Below are 19,037 nucleotides of genomic sequence, written 5' to 3' on the forward strand. Positions count from 1 at the left end.
GCGGCCAATCAGAGAGGCGGCGAGGGGGGCGCCGATCTCATTTGCATAGCGGAGCGCGCCTGTGACGTTGCGCCGTTCACCGGGGCGCGATTTGCGTGCGATTTGCATGCGATTTGCATGCGATTTGCATGTGGCGCGGCGGCGCGGAGCCATGTCGGCGGGTCCCCGGCACGGCGGCCCCCCCCGGGGCCGGAGCGGGGCCCTGCGCGGCGGCGAGAAGAAGTGCTGTGAGTAACCCCGGCCCGGGGCGGGGGGAGGGCGCTTAATATAGTTAAGAGAAAAAAAAATATACATATTTGGGGGGATAGCGCTGCTCGTGCCGCTTAAGAAGGCGCGTGTCTTCCTTAAAACGCCTTTCCATCCCGCAGGCTGCCCCCTCCCCGGCCGCCCGGCGCTGCTCACCCCCGCTCACCCCCGCCTCTCATTTCCCCAACTTCTGGATGCTGTCACCATCGTGCTTTTCCCCCCAAACCTGCCACCCCCCCCCCCCCCCCCCCGGGCGTTTTCTGAGCTGGCTTTGCCCTTTTTCTGAGAGAACGTGACCATTTTGTTAAAAACATCTTTCTTGTGTCCTTGACAGCTCCTGCCCGAGCGGTAAATGTTTTTAAGGCTAAAAGACGTGTATCAGTCCCATTAGGCACGGCGGGTGCGCCGTGGCTGATCCGCCTCATTAGCTGCCGCCCGGGAGACCGCAGAGTGGTCCAGCGGCTCCCGGCGCTTCGCTAACGGCGAGGACAGGGTAGCGAGCCCCTCGTGAGATGCGCGGTGGCGGTCTGTCCGTCTGGGAGATGGGGCACCTCTGCGTGGGGGATGGCTTTGCGTTGGGGCTGGCTCTTTGCTCCTAGCTGCCCTGCGATGCTGCTGATGCTCCTTGTTTCGGTTTTTTTGTTTTATTTCACAGCATGGGCTTCCTACATGACCAACTCCCCGACCCTGATCGTGATGATCGGTCTCCCCGCGCGTGGCAAGACCTACGTGTCCAAGAAGCTCACCCGCTACCTCAACTGGATCGGGGTGCCCACCAAAGGTGTGTGCGGGGACGGCTCTGCCCTTCCCCGAAAGCGCTGTGAGATCTCTGCGAAACGCCGTCAGTCTCACGCGCTTGTCTCTTGTGTGTCAAGTGTTTAATTTAGGGGTGTATCGCCGGGAAGCGGTGAAGTCTTACAAGTCCTATGACTTCTTCAGGCATGATAACAAAGAAGCCATGGAAATCCGCAAGTAAGTTGGCGTAACGGGACCCAGCTGATCCGCGGCGGTCTGGTTAGTCTCAGGTCTTGGCAGCCTCTGCATCTGAGAAGCACAAAATAACATTTAATGCCTGGGAAACCAGGGGAGGAGGGAGGCAGCGCAGCCGGTGTGGGGTGAGGGGCTGTGCGTGGGAGCTTTGCCATTGACTTTGGGCTGGCACAAAGAACAGAGTCTGTGAACGCCCGGTGATGAATGAAATACGAAGCAAGTTGTAGATACAGATGCCTTCTGACCTCTGCAGAGGCTCTTGGTAAGACGGAGGGGTGGGTGCCCCGTGGGCAGAGCGAGAAGGTGTTTAAATCTCTCCCCAGTGGCTCAGAAGCCTTGCCGGCTGAATGCTTTCTGCCAGCTCTGACAATGCCCGTTTCTCTCCTGCAGACGATGTGCCTTAGTGGCTCTAGAAGACGTGAAGGCTTATCTCCTGGAGGAGTGCGGGCAAATAGCTGTAAGACTTTTCTGGACTAAACCTGGTTTTACATCTGGGTAGTTCAAAGCTGCCCAGGGCATTTGGGGACCTAATTGGAATCCCAAATGATTTGGGGCTGGTTTCAAAGTCTTAGCTAAACTTGCTTATTGCTACTTATTCATTTTTCTGGTAGGTGTTTGATGCAACCAACACAACTCGAGAAAGACGGGACCTGATCTTAAATTTTGCTAAAGAAAATGCTTTCAAGGTAGCGCTCCTGTATTTAATTTGTAGTTGGAGTTGTTGCACCGAGGGGCATTACTGCTCCCTTGGGCAGGAGCTCTCGAGTTTTGATTCACGGCAGAGATCTTGCCTCTCTGAAACATGCTTCCTTGCCTTCTTTGTAGGTGTTTTTTGTGGAGTCTGTCTGTGACGATCCAGAAGTCATTGCTGCCAACATCCTGGTGCGTGCCGCATTTTCCAGGCTCGGCTGCCAGTGCTTACCGTGGGAGCTGGGGTGCTCGGTGCATGGTCGCCTCCTGCAATAGCTTATGGCAGCGTCTGCAAGTGCCTTGCTCTTACGTTTCACCTTGGAAAAAAGCAGCTAAGGTTTGCAGGTTTATAAAAGCTGGAGATGCAGTTAGTTATGGGAGAAGGTGGAAATCAAATGAAGCTGAGAAACGTTTGACCTTGAAGCGTGTGCTCTTGTCAAGGGAAGGCAGGCAGCGAGTGGCTCGCGGGGACAGCTAAAAGCGAGCCAGCTGTGTCTGTCGCGGGGCCAAGCGCTACAGCGCCTTCAGAGCTGCCCTTTGTTTCCTCTCCAGGAGCAGGTTTTTCCACAGGGCGGCATTAAACAATGCTCATTTGTTTCAAAAGGGAAGAATAATGTTATTCAGCATTGCTTTTGCTCCCTGTCGAGTTTGCTTAACTCTCACAAAGCATCGCTGTCTGTTGATCAGGAGGTGAAAGTTTCCAGCCCCGACTACCCAGAGAGAAACAGGGAGAATGTGATGGATGATTTCCTGAAGAGGATTGAGTGCTACAAGGTCACTTACCAGCCTCTTGATCCTGATGCGTATGACAAGTAAGCAAAGCCCTGGGGTGCATTTTGTCCTTGCAGACATGAGCTGCTTTGCTTTGTCGCTGCTGTTCTCTGGCTCAGGATGCTGCAACGCGTCTACTGCAGCCTCTGCTCCCCCAAAGCGCAATTGCTCGTGTGAAGGTGATATCCTCGGGTCCCAAGTGATTTGAAAGGATTTTTCTCTAGTGTACCACAGTGTAATGCCGCTCCGTGTTTACGCACGGCAGTTCAGTGTCTCATCTGTCTGCTGGAGCGACCCCGTGGTAGTGCTGATGCCTTTACTAGAGGATAACTAGCTAGATTACACCCGCAGATGCACGTGCTTCATTTTTAAAACCAGTCGTGTGGGTGTTCTTATTTTATGTTGACTCCAGAGATCTTTCCTTCATTAAAGTGATCAATGTGGGACAGCGGTTCCTAGTAAACAGAGTCCAAGATTACATCCAGAGTAAAATCGTCTATTACCTAATGAACATTCATGTCCAGCCGCGTACCATCTACCTTTGCCGACATGGTGAGAGTGAATATAATCTTGTTGGCAAGATTGGTGGGGATTCTGGTCTGTCACCACGCGGGAAGCAGGTATGTGTTTGGCAGCACCTGGGTTGCTGTATTTGTAAAGTGTTGTGTGACCAGGGTCAGAGCCGGGCTCTGCATCCGACTCCTGCGAGGCGCAGCCCCGCAGCTGGATCTTGCTGCGACAGCCACAGCCCTTGAAATGATGCTTTTAACGGCGGCGGCAGCTCCTGCTCCCTCCTAACCTCCCCTGGCTTTTTTTCCAGTTTGCTCAGGCGCTGAAGAAGTTCATCGAAGAGCAGGAGATTGTTGATCTGAAGGTGTGGACGAGCCAGCTGAAAAGGACGATCCAGACGGCCGAGTCCCTGGGGGTCACGTACGAGCAGTGGAAGATTCTCAATGAGATCGATGCCGTGAGTGAAATGCTGATTGAAGCCTTTAGCTTTTCTAGATGGAAAATAATGCTTAAAAATAAATTCATCACGATAAACTTGACTATTTCCTGTTAATTTATAACCATGTCCACGTATAATGTACTCCAGCCATCACCATGAGGTTTAGGATGGTTTGGTACAGGGCTGACAATGCCAGGAGCTGGTAGACCTTGCTGTGAACGTATCCAGCTGCTGTCGAGAAAGAAAATAACACTGAACATCCCAGGCGTTTGTCCGCCCGGCTGTAACACCGTCCTGGGTGGACAAGGGTTCCTGCTCCTGCTCTGGTTCTTTCAGGCAAAAGAAATTGCAGGGTTGTTGCTGTGGAAATGAACGCTCGTTTTCATCCCTGGCAAACAAGGGGTTTGAAATAAAACCAAAAGCTCATCCTTTGCAAACCACCCTGGACGTGCAGTGCACAAATGCTGGTGTTTGGCTGTGTCAGTTATGATACCTAAAATTTTCGCCAGATGAAGAGATTACTGATCTCAACCACTTGCTGGTTTTGCGTTGTTGTACCTCTGTTGAAAGGAAGTCTGGTGTAACAAGTTCTTCTTTCCGCAGGGGGTATGTGAAGAAATGACCTATGCAGAAATCGAAGCCAAGTATCCAGATGAGTTTGCCTTGAGGGATCAAGAGAAGTATCTTTATCGCTATCCTGGAGGCGAGGTGAAGACCCTTAAGAAATAACAATAAGATATAGTGCATGTAAAACAAATAGAATGTGTAGAATTTTTTGTAAGACTTTACTTAATTTTAACTTTTTCTGCCAATATTCGTATAAGAAACTGAAAACATCAGGATCCCCAATTCTGAAAACGTTGGGATCCCCAATTCTCTTGTAGAGGAAAGGTTTATTGATTTCCTTTATTGTGCTGTGCAAATGATGCCTTTCGGCCATGTTAATTGGGCCACTCGCCGAGCCCCTTGGTGCTCCCCTCAGACAGAGGGGTTTCTGCCTCGTGTTCGTACGGCCGAGGCCTGAATTGTCACTATGAAAAAACATCTTGGAAAGAAAATGACTGTGGGTGTGGTATGGAGTCATTTCTGGTTTTACTTCACAACCTTGTTGAAACATATAATTTACTATTTTATTTGTTTTTCTTACTGCACTCGTTAAGAGTTACCAGTAATCTGAATCCTCCTGTAATCTGAGGGTTGCTGACATTAAATTTCACCTTCTGCTGTTTGTTTTTTTCCTTGTATTTACTGGATCATCCGTAACTTCTGCATTTTGATATTTTAACTGATATTTTCCTGAGTGTGAAGCTGTGGTAATTGCTACTTCTGCTTTAGGCCTCTGTTTACAAAACCCCTTGAAAAATTCCTGTTTTGTTTTTCAGTCCTACCAGGACTTGGTCCAGCGCCTGGAACCGGTAATTATGGAGCTGGAACGGCAAGGCAACGTCCTCGTTATCTCCCACCAGGCGGTTATGAGGTGCCTGTTGGCTTATTTTCTTGACAAGAGTGCAGGTACAAAAATAAATGTATGATGTTAGGGGCTGGCTTCTCTTGCTGCTTCCTTTACAGAGCTTTTGGGAGGGTGGCTTGTAATTACTGTTTTGATTTTTCACAAGGGAAGAGCTGCTTAAAAAAGAAAAAAAGAAAACATTTCTGAAACACGTTAACCATTGCATTTCAGCGGTGCACGGAGCTTAGCAAGAGGCTCTCGTTGCGAGAAATGCAGATGCGTGCGCTGCTGGTTTTCGGCTCAGCCATTGTTTCTGGAGCTGTTTCCACCAGTAGCATTTACGTGATCTCTAGGGGATCATTTTTTAATGTAAATAACAAGTTTTCTGATGCATCGGTAGCCTGGGAAAGGTTGGCAGTAGTGCTGCATCTCAGCGAAACGCTGATCCCTTGCATGGCATGCTGGCCTGGAAGCGAGTTCCAGCCTGCTGCAAGCTCCTTTAGGAAACTCCAGCGAGTGGTACGGGAGTTCAATAAAACTTCTAATGAAGTTAATAAACTTTTAGTAAAGTTTTAAATAAAACTCCCATGGGTCCGTGGCAGCTGTTGCTGCAGCGCTTTCGCACCCGTTTGCTGCTGGAGAGGTTTCCTCTGGCCGGCCCCGTGCGTTGGAAATGGTGGGGATGGTCCCGTCCCACTGCTCCTGGGCCGGGGAGGGCGGTCGGGGGGTCCGGGGGGGCTGCGGCACCGCCTGCAAGGGCCCCAGGCGCTTGTGCGGTTGGTGCCCGATATTTGCGATGGGAAAGGTCCCACCTGAAGCCTGGGGGGGGGTGGCTGGCGCGGGCAGCCCCAGCGCAGCCGTAACGCGCCCCGTAACGCCTGCCTCTCTCCTAGACGAGCTGCCCTACCTGCGCTGTCCCCTCCACACCATTCTCAAGCTCACGCCTGTGGCGTATGGTAAATATGGTCTTTTTTTTTTTTTTTCCTGGTTTGTGTTTGCGTAAATCTGATGTGCAAGTTCGTGTCCATGTGCGGCAGCAACTGGGCTTGCTGTAAATGCTTCTGGTAATATTTTTGACATATAAAAAGGTTCTGGAGAGCGGGAGGGTTTTGGGGGAACAGCGGGAGGGGAGATGTGGAGCAGAGGAGGCTGAGGGGAGCCCTCATCACTCCCTACAACTGCCTGAAAGGAGGCTGGAGCCGGGGGGGTCGGTCTCTGCTCCCCAGGAACAAGCGATGGGACGAGAGGGAACGGCCTCAAGCTGCGCCAGGGCAGGGTTGGGTTGGATATTAGGAAAAATTTCTTCCCCGAAAGGGCTGTCAGGGCCTGGCCCAGGCTGCCCGGGGCAGGGGCTGAGTCCCCATCCCTGGGGGGATTTAAAAGCCGGGGAGATGTGGTGCTGAGGGACATGGGTTAGTGGTGGCCTTGGCAGTGCTGGGTTAACGGTTGGACTCGATGATCTTAAGGGTCTTTTCCAACCCAAACGATTCTGTGATTCTATGTCTGGGTGCAGGGGTGTTCTCCCGTGGCCTCTTTTAAACACGAGAGAATTGGCTGTGGGTTTCCCCTGGTGATGGAGAAGGCTCTTTGTGCCGCCAAACTGGGATTTGGCTCTGGGGTGCAGTGCATTAAAAATGGCTTTTCTGTGTAGACCTGTATTCCACATAACACAGGGCTGCACTTCTGCAGTGAAGGTCAAAGCCAGAAAGTAGTTAAAGTGTAAAATGCTGTTAATAGGGTGAACTGTTTATTTATGAGCTGTTTTATTTTTAAAAAAATAAAAAAAATAACAAATTTATTCCTGCTCACTTTCCATGCTGTTTTCAATATTTAAAAAAAAAAAAAAAAGGCGATTTAGTAAATTACCCTTCCTCATGTAAACTTCTCTTTCTTTTTGGTAAAGGTTGTAAAGTGGAGACTATTACCCTGAACGTGGAAGCAGTGAACACCCACCGCGACAAACCCTCCCTGAACTCAGTAGGTCTTGCTGCCTAGCTCTGGCTTTTTCCCTTTTCAAAACGAAGTACCTAAACCGAAACACTCTTAAATACCTGCTAGAAATGGCCGATTGCATTCAGTGACCAGAAAGACTTGCTTCAGAAATAATCCCCAAAAGCAGAATTAATTGTAGGTTGAATTAGTGTGCTTCCCAGGCCCAGGGGGGGATATTTTTCAGAGCTATTCTAGGAAGCAGAATGGGCAAATTTAGGACATAGATTTAAAATTCCCGGTCTTGTTCTCAGTTTTCAATTAAGTATTTGTTGTTGATGCTCGTTTGCATTAATTGCGATAATTTTGAGAAGACTTGCCAAAACGTTTACAGTGAATTTTTCTCATTATCTTGATGAGCTTTCTCTTTCTGGAGCTGCAGCCAGGGCAAGGCCGGGCTCTGGGGCGGGTTCTGGGTGGCCCTCGCGGGGCCTGGCTGCCCTGTGCCGGTGGCTGGCAGGAGTGGCGGCTTTTCCCTTGCCTCCGCAGATTTCATGTGCGTTTTACAAGTATTTGGTGCAAGGCAAGACTGCGGCATTCCTAAACTTTGTATATATCAGAGGGGAAGGAGAGGAGTCCAATTTACCTCCCTTGCACTGGGCATTTCGTACGGGAGCAATGGAAACGCTTCAGACTTTGACTAGCTTTATTTATGAAATCCTGTCTCTCCCGTGACTTAGATAACTGGCCATCTACCTTTTTCAGCAGAGCACATAACTGTGTGCTAAATCCATGGAAGTTGCTGCTACTTCAGGTGCTAGCTTTTGCAAACGCTGTTTTGCAGAGGGACTGATGTGTCGGGGAACGCTGCGTAGCGATTGCCTGCAATTAACTCCCCCAATTTAAAAACCAACTCTCCACTTTCCTAGCTCATGGCAAATCTAAGTGCATTGCATTTTAAGTTCTTTTGGTACGTTTAGGCTTTTAGCTGCCTCTTGTCATTGGATTTTATAGACAGCTATTGGCTGATTGCCTGCGATGTGGTTATTTTTGTGTCCCAACGTAAAGGAGTCCCTATGCTGAGGGACCATAAACACGGGGTGGAGAAACTGGGTACCTGCATCTGTGGCAGGAGGGTTTGCGGAGCTAAATCCGGCTGACTGTAAAATGCTAAACTGAGGATATTCGGCAAGATTTTTGTGGCTGGTCCCATTCTGGTGGTTTCCAGTCGGGCATTTATTGCTTGCGACTTCTGTGCGATGCCTGCGTTGAAATCGTTGCTGCCCACTCAGAGAAGCTGGAGGCCGTTTCTGTTGTTCTTTGCTTTACTTGGGCAGAACGGCTGCTTTGGAGGAGAAACACAAAGAAGGGAAAGTTTTCTATTTGATTATTATTCCCCCCCCCCCCCCCCAATTGATTGCGGGGAGAAAAAAAAAAAATTAAAAAAAATAAAAACCAAAAACAAACAAACAAAGCCACCTAAGCAAAAAAATCGCAAAGGGAAGTAAAACTGCTAAAAAAGCAGACTTTTTCGTGGACTCTGAGCCAGATTAACCGACAGAGCGGGTCATTTCCCACCACTGGTGCTCAGCCAGGGAAGGCACGGAGCGGTCGTGCCGGCACGGACCGACGCGGGGTTCACCGAGCCGCAGCCCCGGCTGCCGGGAGCTTGGGGGTGCCCACGGGTGGGGATGCCGGTGGTGTGCGCTGGTGTGCGATGTGGTTTTAAACTGTGGTTCCCCTTTTCGTTCCTTGCGATACCCTCCGCCTGGGATCAGAACAACCTTCCCACCAGCCAAACCCCTGTAAGGATGAGAAGAAACAGCTTTACGCCGCGGGCCAGCGCGGACACAGTAAAGCGCCCACGACATTACAGCGTTGGGAGCAAACCTCTCGACCTGCTGGGGCCTTTCCCATCCCTGGAAGCTCGAGATGGGGCCGACCGACCGCAGCTGCAAGTCGGTGTCCAGGTGGTACCTTCCCTACACTCCCCATCCCCACCATCACCCGTGGTTGTCAGTAGTCCTCTCTGAAATACAGACGCTTCCCAGGGTCTTAATCATCATCTCTGTTCCCACAGGAAAACCATTCTGGATTAGATTCCCTTAAAAAAAATGAAAAGAAGGGGGGAGAAAAAACCCACCCCATAAAAAACCTCCCCAGTAACCAAAATCTGTCCCGTTAAACTAGAATTGTGGTGCCAGAGGCTTTCAAAAATCAGGCTCCATGCAGGCGAGTTTCCATCAGTGCAATAGGATTTTGGTAGGGTGGTTAATTCTGGGTGACATCTTGCTTTCCAGCAAAAAACTGATTGGAAAGAGTTTACAAATACCCTCTTTGTCCTAATTTGATGCTGCAGCCAAGTGTTGCTCTAGCTCCAGAGCGACTGGGTAGGAAATCTTTGCGTCCATGATTTTGTTGGTGCCCTTTTCCCTGCAGATCCCAACGTCAGCAGCTGGTTGAACAAAGTTTGGGCTCTTTGGGTGCCCAAATTAAAGCAGCTTGGGTTTTGGTGCTTGGTGTTTCTTTTAGCTTAGAAGCACGTAGGTCCTCATCAGTGTTGGATGCGAAGCCCCGTTTGTTTCTTTGCTCATTTAAAATTGTTTCTCTGCTAAATTAGGAGTTTTTCTGTGCCTGGGAGACCGCAGGCAGAGCGGGCTGCACGCTGCTGCCTGTCAGCGAGGCGGAGGGGAGGTGTGTGGTGGGCTTCGAGGAGGTCTTGGCTGGGCTCCTCGTGCAGAGACAGCCATCGTTACCAAACCTGTTTAAAAATAAAATAATCTTGGATACTTTAGAGGTTAATGTTTTCCAAGTTTTTCAGTGAGCCCAGCTTCTTCTTCTCCTCCTCCCTGTTAGCAGAGTAAGTGGCCAGAGAGTAAAAGAAGGGGCGATGCAGCACAGGTGAACGTCGCTGGTGTTTTCATACTCAGTGAAGGAGCACGAGGCTTAGGCATCCCCAAAATCCCAGGGCTCCAGTGGGAACCAAACCAGGCAGGGCTTTGCCTTGGGGTGGGTTTGGCCTGCAGCAGTTCTGGATGACTCTTCATCAGCTGGAGAGGACCCTGACTGCCCGAGGTCTTGATTTGTGGGTGTCTCCAGCTGGGCAGCCCCAGGACGGGGATCCCCACCCTGACTGCTCCCTGTTTGTACCTTCATAATCATAATGTCGAAGCACTGACAGCTCTGGGATGAAGGAGCATTTGGAAACCCTGGGTGCTGGGGCCGTGCGGGCGGTAGGGAATCGTGCTGTCCTGAGTCCTCACCCGAATGGAGCCCTTGAGATGAGCGGCAGTAGAGGAGGTGGCCGGGCACCGCAGCACGCGATGTCCATGCCTTGTATCAGCTCCTGCTGTGATACAAGCCTGTCCTGAGCTCCCTACCATGAAATCTTTGGGGTTGCTTCACTTCTTTCCTCGCTTGCTTTGCTGCTTTTACTATTATTTTAAAAACTCCTCTGAAATGCACTATGAGCTATCCTGTGCTCTTTCTTTTTCCTTTGCAGCCTCAAGGGGGAAATGCTTGCCTGTGAGTACCACTGACAGCAGCTTGTATGTACTCTCTTTTGGTTTAGTAAGTAGGACTTCTCTTGATTAATGTTGCATGGAAACTACTTTGGGGAAAGACAAACGCATGGAGCAGAAGGAAGTCTTTTGCTGGATAATAACCTGTCATTAAGGGGGACCTCAGTGGGGGAGGAATATGTTACCAGGCTGAGCCCACTGATCCAGGGGCTCTAGCTGGACTTACTGGCGACCGTGCTTCTGCTGGCTGTCCACAAAAGTGCGTTTCACCCCGAGCTTGCTCCGTCCCTGGACTGGGACGTGGGAGTGCTCTGTGCTGGTGCTGCTGGGCTGAGCCATGTAGCTTGTACTGAGCGGGTCCCACTTATGTCTCCTCTCCGCCTGGGATGGGGTGCGGTGACGATACTTATCGCAGGGATTTTGCAGGAGTCATTGGATCCACAGCCTGGATGGGAGTGGAGCTGCTCAGCCCCAGCTCCTGGTGACTTGAGGGAGCTGGGTGGGTTTAGCACGTGCTTAGAAAGCAGCTGGGGGGGGTAAACCTTTCTGTGTTGGTGGCACTTGTCACCAAGTCCTCACCATCACGTCCCCTTGGAGGCATCTTTGAATGGGGGCAAAGAGAGCAGGACTGTCTTTCTCCCACCCTAAGGGGAGAACATGTCCTTGTCTGTCCCCCTCTCCAGGGAGCCAGCAGCCAGCATCACCCCCGAGACCTTGGCCTCCCTCTCGGCCTCTGAGTAGGGGCTCGGATGAGACCTTGGCTGCCGCCCCGCGCAGAAAGGCCAGAGACGCCCTCGCTTCACCGTGCTCCTGCCGGCCCCGAGGCCCATCCCTGCGCCCCTGCTCTGCCGGTGGCTGTGGCAGACCCTGCTGCAACCCCTCGCTTGGCTTATCGGGTGTTTCGCCTCATGTCGCCTCAACAACGCTGATGTTTTTTGCCTTGTAAAAGACTTTGCAATTTAGATGCTCTGTCTGGGGGCCCGGCTGTACGGCACAGTGCCTGTGCCGCATCCTCCGCGCGGTGCCGTGCTCGTCCCCGTGCGCCAGGGTGACCCCCAGCACCCGCCTGCTTCCACCCACCTTTGGGAACACGGTGGTCTCCCCCTGCGGAGCAGCAGGCTGTGCCAGGGAGCACCCAAGGGTGGCGGTGCCTAAGGGTGGGCTCAGAGGTGGCACAAGCTGCGTCCTTGGAGGCTTCGGTCACTGTGTGTGGGCTGCCGGGGTTGTTACTGACCTGCTCTGGCTCTCAGTAAAGCTCTGCTCCCTCCTTGCCTCTGCCCTGGGGCTTTGGGCAAATCCTCTTGCTCCTGGTGCTCTGGCATCAAAGGGAGAGCTGGGTTTAGTGCCAGGCAAGTAAAGCAGTAGTTCAGTTTCCAGATGCCGAGTGTTAAGAGAGGATTCAGGTTTGGGTGGGGAGCTGGCTCCCGTTTCGCTGCGGCAGGGTGGTCCCCGCAGGTCTCACCGCCGTAGGATGCGGCTCATCTCTTCAGGTGGGGAAGGCGCAGCTCCCACCTCTGCCTGGGCAGCAGAGGTCCTCCAGGCCTGAGAAACTCCTGCCTGAATGTATTTAGCAATTTGGATGTGCAGCTTTTTACTTTAATTGCACTTTATCCTTGAGTGAAGCTCTTGCAACAATTTTCTCAATGAAGCTGCCCTGTCTTTCTACATCACCGACATTTACGCACATTTCGTAGGATATAAAGGTATGGGATTGATCCTAAAGTTACATGTCTCTGTCTCCTGTTCTCTAGTTTGTGATAGCATTTTTAATAATGCTGCGGAGTTTTCTTACTGACAAAGCAGCGTGACTCCTGCCGAAGCTGCGGAAGCGCACAAAGCATCCAGCTCGGATCTTGCTGTAGCGCATTTCCCACGTCGGGATGGCCGACTTGGGAATGGTCCGACCAGCAGCAGTGCAAAAAGGGCACGTTTCTCCTAAAGCTGCTCATGGGTTTCAGGGGCCTTAATGTTCAAGATGAGGGGAAAAGGAGAAAGAACCTGAGCCGGGGGAGCTTGTGATAAATCTGATAAATCGTTATTCCTATACTGGGTAATATTAATTTAGAATCAAATCAGAGGAAAATTATCCACAGGCTAAAAATCAAAGCCTTGCCCCTTTGGATTTGCCTTTACTCTGAGCCGAAAGGAGCTGTGTGTTTAGAAAATGCATGTATGTGCCAGCTTTGCAAAAGTACTTTTCTAATGCTGTGCTTCAAGTGTTTCTTTTTTCCCCTATGTTTAAACAAATAACACAGAATTCGTAGGAGGGTTTGCAGATAAACGAAGGGAACTTGGTCCAACTTCCTTGATTCCGGTACAAACCTTTCTTAGTGCTGGTGTTTTGCTGGACGCAGTAGCATGTGAGCAGCTATTATGCATTACCTCTGTCTGATGATAGTTACTTTTTAAGTGTCATTGTCAGGAAAGCTGTTTAGATTTTTTTTTTTTTTTTAATTAAAAATGGAAAATGTGTAGGGTTTGGATTTCCTGACTGTTGGATTTTAAGTGTTGATGCCTACTGTTAATTGTCAGCAAATTGGCTCGGTAGCTGTACCATTTTCTTATTGCAAAACAGTGCTGGTTAGGTAACGGCGCGTTGCACAGATGTGCAATCATTACACGTCCGTTTGCAGTCTCCAAAAGGGCCGCAGCTGAGCAGAGCGGGCACCAAGCACCGCGCAACTCGGAGCCCTTCCGAGCGTTTCTGTGCTCTGAGACATTGCATGAACGCAGCTGTAGGAAATCCTGGCTGTCAGGTTTTGACTTTTGTGTATGTGCATTTGTAAATACGTAATTCACTTGTACTGACCTGAGTGTGCTCCTGTCATCTGTCGGACCCTCGGTGGGGCAATGGAAGGAGTTTTGTCAAAACTATAAGTATTTATTGTGGTTAATATGCAAAATGTTACTGTAATCTTTCTCGTGTTTGTCCTGGAAGTGTACTTTCCTATGGAGAAGATAAATAAAAGCGCGTAACCCTGAGTAACCAGCCTGCTTTGTTATCGCCTGCCGTCCTATGAGACACTCCAGTAATGCTGAGCTCGCGTGGTCTCAGGCTGAGGCTGGGAAAGCCTTCGTGCGGGGCTTGGCAAGAGGCTAAAGGACGATGCAAAATGTGAAGCAGCTCAGTATTTGCTCAGGGAGCGGTAAATAAGCGAATCCTCAGATGGTTACTGTCACATACACCAACTCTGTGGAGCTGGTTGTAACCTCCTGCCGCTGGCTGCTGCAAAGCGTCTGTCTGTCTGTCCCCCAGCACTGAGCTGAGCTCTGCTGTCCCCTGCTTTACCATCTCCTGACTTACCCGTGTTATAACCTGTACCATTTATCTCTTATTTGTAGAGGATGGCCGGTTTAACGGTGTAGAGGTTTGTGCTCTCTGGAATTCAGCTGGGATTTCCGTGGCCGGGAGGAGCCCTGCGGATGGGACTCGAGCATCCCCGGAGCAGAGTGAGCCGCGCACCGCTTTGGCCAGTACTCTCCTCTGAAATGTGTTTTTAGAGTCTGTCTGTGTCTTTTCTTTCTGAATGCTGAAATGTCTGTCAATGAGATTGGAGAAAATTTATTATGGCGATTTTTCAACCTGCTTTTAATACGTGTGAGCTAAAGTATCCTTGGTCTTTCTGAGGCGCTAAAATAGTGTCTCACGCCTTTCTTCCCGGTTAGATGGCACAATTAACCGCAGCGTATGCGAGGACAAAATGGTCATATCCGTACTCGCTGAAGCAGCTTTTCTTTGGAAGACATGTTATCAGACCAAATCCCCAAGTTTTTATTTAACTGTTACCATTTCCAGGTTCAAGTGCAGTTATTGTGTTATTTAACCATCGAAAGAGCTCCAGGTATCATTTGACTTTGCTTTCATGACTGCTGATCTGAATCCCCCGATCGGAGCCTGTTGCTTTGCTCTGGGAAGGCTTTTGCACATGGTGTAAGACAAGGCAGGTCAGCAAATCCTGCGGGACGGCTCCTGCGAGGGGCAGAAGGGAATAAAAGCTCCTGTGCTGGGAACAGCGTAGCTACCAGTGCTGTTGAATCTGAACTCAAGTCCTGCTTTAGCTTTGCACCCTGATCTAAGCCTCCTCCTCTCACTGATTTTTTTTTTTTTTTTTTCCCCCTGGGTTTTATGGACACTTTTCTCTATTATAACAGAAAAAATCAGAGCACCGCTTCGCTCGGTGTCTGGGAACAATGGGGCCGTGTGTGCAGGATTTGCAAGAAGCACATGATTTTTACCAGTTGTCTTTTTAACGTACCAAATTTTAGGCCCACAAGAAGTTTTTAAAGTTGCCTATAAATAAGCTGTGAATGTTACTGATGTATAATGCTGCCTTGAATAGAGTTTAAGCTGCTTTAGTATTTAGTGCATAGACTGTGAAACTCCCCGGTGGGGCAGCTCGTGTGATGGCTGTGCGTTACTTAAATCCCCACCGAACCCCCAAACTTAGTTTTCTTCCACAAGTCTCGACTTGTGTTTTGTCCAACTCCATTTTAGCCCACTCCTGTTCTTGCAATGAGGGCAAAATCCTCAGGTTGGGTGAAGAAAGGAGCATTTAGGTACGAAGCAGGAGGCTGTTCTGGACCTGCTGTTTCCAGTGACTCCAGGATTTATACGAGCAACTTCTGGAACCCAAGTTGCTTATTTTAAATGTGTAAATAAATGTTGGCCATGCCTGCAGTAGGGATCTGTGCTTGAGAAACATCAGTGCCCTGGCCCTGGCTGCAGAGGAGCTCAGCAGCCCTGAAGCCTGAGGTTTACTTGGGATTTTGGGCTCAAACCCAGTTGTTTTAAACACTCCCAGAGCTTTAATTTGATAAAGCTGAGACAGAGACGTGCATGGCGAAGGCCCCGGCTCTAATGCTAAGCCTTTAGGGGTTATGCGGAGCAGAAGTGTGTGTTGATCTATAGCAATTGCGCCACAGAAGGAGGAAATTCAGTGGGTGAGAAACTGCGTTTTATCAGTTTTGTTCCTTGGGCTTTTCCCACCGGGGCGCAGGTTTGCTGCAGGCTTCTGTAAGAGCAGCACCATCTTTTCTTTGGTTTTAAATTTTACAGTGCTTAGAAATAAGCTAGAAAAAAAAAAAGGGGGGGGGGGGAAATGTTGAAGGAAGCGATTGATAGCCTGTTGCGTGTTAACACTCACTGTCACTCTCCAGTAATGCTCTGAACGCACAAACCTGCACCGCATCGGGCTGGCGGCTCCTGCCGAGAAACCTCCTGCTCCGCGGGGGAAAAGGAGTACAAATGTACTGTAGGACGTTTACGCACACTATGCTGTAATTACTTGCTAAGGAGTTAATTATATTTGTATCATTGGGTAGTTAATGGTTGTAAGGAGATAAAATATATATTTTTACCTACTGGGATTCATGAATGTAGCTGCTAATATGTTGGCGGTCGTAATTTTTTAATCACTGCTAAAAATCAGGTCTGCAGTTTTGGATCACTGACTGGGGGTCCCTTGTTCCTCTTGAGCGGGTCCTTGCTTTGGCTGCGGTCTGCTGGGTCGTGGGATGGAGCCTCTCAGCCGTCTCTGCAGACGGCAGCATTTGCGCCTCGGTGCTTTAATCAAAGCCCGACTATAGCCTTTTCCTCCTGCGTTTTAACTTTCAAAAGGTGTCGATACATGTGTCTAGAGCAGAGCAGCAGCAATTTTGTGATCATCATCGTTGCCGTGCGGGCGAATCGTACCTGATGCGACAGGTCCCGGGGTCCCGCCGAGCCCCGAGCTCTCGGGGGTGGCCGGGCTGGGGCGATGCCAGCGAGCCCACGCATCTCCCCAGCCCCAGCCAGGCTGGTTGGCCCCTGTGCCAGGTATTTCCTTGAAATCACCTGATTTGCCTTGGCAACCTGCGCGCAAATACCCCAGAATAAACAACGATTGCACAACGTACCTCAGCTGAGGATTAGCAGTGGCTTGTGCTGTCGGTTGTACGGAGCCACCGTCGGGCTGAGCAGGCAGAGGTGGTGAATTTGGAGGTGTGGAAGTGGGCTTGGTGCCTTCGTGACCATTGCACCACGAGTCGGGGGGGGGGCTGTATTTCCCTGACTTTCTCTCTGTTTCTGTCGGCAGAGGTGGTGGTGGCTGCTGTCACCTGCAGTGAGCGGTGGCAGGGCCACCCATGGGACCTGCATCGCTGTCCCTGAGCTGCGGTACAGAGGCTGGCTGCCCCATCAGCATTACGGGTCGTTTTCGAGAAAAATGATTGCTCAGGCAAAATCTGTTCCATCTCTGCTGCCAGCGATGGGGAAAACTGGAAAATGAGGGAAAAGGCTTAAAACCAGGGTAGGTAGCTTGAGTTTGTGTACCCTGGCTGTGACATTGGAGCTGCCACCTCTCTGTAAGGCGTCCCCTTCCCGGCAGCTCGGCGGTGACTGATGGGGAAGCCCAGTCCAGCCGCCGCAGGGCCGGGGAGCGGCCTTGGGAGGAGAGGCATCACCGCCAGCGCTTCCAGGAGCCGCCTGCCCCGCGGTTACGGCCCCAGTTCTCACCCTTGCTCCTCCGAAGGGCGCTGGGTGAGCGCTGCCGTGCCACCTCCACCTCTCCCGCTGCTCCTCTGCCTCCCTGAACACTGTTTGCAAACTGCATCTCTGTATTTAGTGTTTACTAAGATGGATGTTACATGTCTACTTGCAATTTTGTTACTCTACTGCTTTCTAATGTTTTTTTTAGGTTTAAAAAAAATGCAGTGTATGTAAACTTGTGCTGTATGTTGTGTACTCCCTGCACTTGAGCGTAAATATCCCATGAGCATTTATTTACAATAAAGAGATTAAAAAAAAAAAACAAACTAGTTTCTTCTGTTACTTTCCATTATTGTTTGCTACAACTATCTATTGTGTGCTGGTTTTGTGAGATAATGGTGAATTCAGGGAATCTGTGGAAAGCGTTTGGAGGAAGAGGGTCTGCAGGGGAGGGCAGGCGTCCCTGGCGCTTGGGAGTTGGGCTGGAAATGGTGAATCCTGCACCGCGGAGCTGCTGCTGTTCCCCTTCCCCCCTCAGTTTTAAGGGTGTTCTTATTGGAGCTATTGGAATTTGGATTTTCAGGTTTTCTGTGGAGCTGTTAGGGTAGGAACACTTTGTTTTTTTTAAAGAGCATCTCTTTTTCTAGTGTGTGGGGGGGGATTCAAGAGGAGCGACTGGTGTGACTTGTAACTGTGACTTCCAGCATCTGCAGCTGGAAACCAGCTGGTCCCGAAGGGACTCACCAGCCACAGCCTGAAGAGAAAGGGACCTTGCATGTGGTCAAGGAAAACCCTTTTTATCCTGTTTATCCTGCTACAAGCTGTGGGTTGAGGAGGTCTTCAGGCTGTTCAGCAGCCATCGGAGCAGGAGGTGGCTTTCGGTGTGGCTGTGCCCTGGCTGATGCTCATGGCTGCAAGCACCCTGTGCTAAATAACCTCCTGGGTGCCTGCGAGGAAGCTGCTGATTTTTTGGTATGCATATCTGCTTGTTCTGAGTCATCTGGGAAAAAAGAAATCTAGAAAGCCTCTGTTTGTGTTTGAGAATAGCTGGATTCTTGTAAATATTTAGTGGAGGTCAGTGCCTGCTCAGGAGTGACGAGGGGCCTGTTGCGGGCAAGCCCCTGCTCGTGGGGTGAGGATGGGCAGCCTTTTGCTGTGTTTTACAGGGTAAGAACTAAATCTCTTTTACTGCATTTTGGCATGGACTCAGGTGAACTTCAGAAAGGTAATATATCCTAGTCAGTGTAGGGATGTGGTAAATTTTTCTGGCAAAACCCCTTAGATTTGGCAGAACAAATGAATACCTGTGAGAAGCACAACCCGGGGTAAAAAGGCCATTGCCAGGTTCTTGATGGTGTTTGAAGCCTGGATGAAACTGTGCAAAGTGTAAAAGGAGCAAATGGCTACAACTTCTCCCAAAACTCTTGTTACTGGAAAATGACCCGCCAGCGACAGCCGGATTTGGGAACAGCTTTCAATGAGAGCAAGAGCAGCTGGGTTTCCCATCATGGACCTGGGTGTTCAGCTCTGAGCAATGCTCCTTGGCTGGTGTTGCTTTAATGGGATTAGGTGGAGCTGATTGAAGAAACCATATTTTGAATTTTGGCCATAGGCTTTTGAGGTCAGAGGGGATAAGGTCGTGGCTGACATGGCCCGGGGTGAAGCAGTCCTCTTGCGGAGGCCCCCATAGCGAGCCCGAGGTCCCTGGGCATCGCCTGGGGACCAGCACCGGCTGGGTGCTGTTGCTGCAGGGTGGAACAGGCAGCGTCCTGCTCAGCAAGGATCATTTCAGTAAAGAGTTGGCATCTCCACACAGAAAACAAACAATTTCAACATCTGCTTGGGTTGCATTCGGTTTTCTAGTATTTCGCTTTGTGGGTTGAATAAACTACTTCCTTCTTGCTCAGAGGAGCAGTTAATGATTCATGGGTGAACTGGCACAACTCTGGTTCAAACTTTGCTGCACGGAGCCATATCTGAGCATGTAGGCGTATCGTAACTCCTCCTTCAGCGCTGCGGTGCCTG

General features: G+C 50.3%; 1 protein-coding gene across 2 annotated transcripts; it reads left to right on the forward strand.

Moving 5' to 3' along the window:
* Positions 1-114: 114 nt before the first annotated feature.
* On the forward strand, positions 115-17,288 carry PFKFB2 (6-phosphofructo-2-kinase/fructose-2,6-biphosphatase 2). 2 transcript variants are annotated; one of them, XM_082330179.1, is made up of 15 exons: positions 115-227; positions 902-1,027; positions 1,122-1,218; positions 1,627-1,693; positions 1,848-1,922; positions 2,062-2,118; positions 2,614-2,738; positions 3,110-3,317; positions 3,518-3,664; positions 4,250-4,354; positions 5,029-5,158; positions 5,990-6,052; positions 7,000-7,073; positions 8,804-8,995; positions 13,889-17,288. In XM_082330179.1, exons 1-15 carry the CDS (start codon positions 152-154, stop codon positions 13,910-13,912), a joined length of 1,566 nt encoding a protein of 521 aa, XP_082186305.1. In that variant the 5' UTR covers positions 115-151; the 3' UTR covers positions 13,913-17,288. The 2 variants fall into 2 exon arrangements, with proteins under 2 accessions (XP_082186305.1, XP_082186306.1); XM_082330180.1 differs by lacking the exon at positions 8,804-8,995.
* Positions 17,289-19,037: the final 1,749 nt, after the last annotated feature.

Source organism: Platalea leucorodia (assembly GCF_965183815.1).
Source record: "Platalea leucorodia genome assembly, chromosome: 19".
Lineage (NCBI taxonomy): Eukaryota > Metazoa > Chordata > Aves > Pelecaniformes > Threskiornithidae > Platalea > Platalea leucorodia.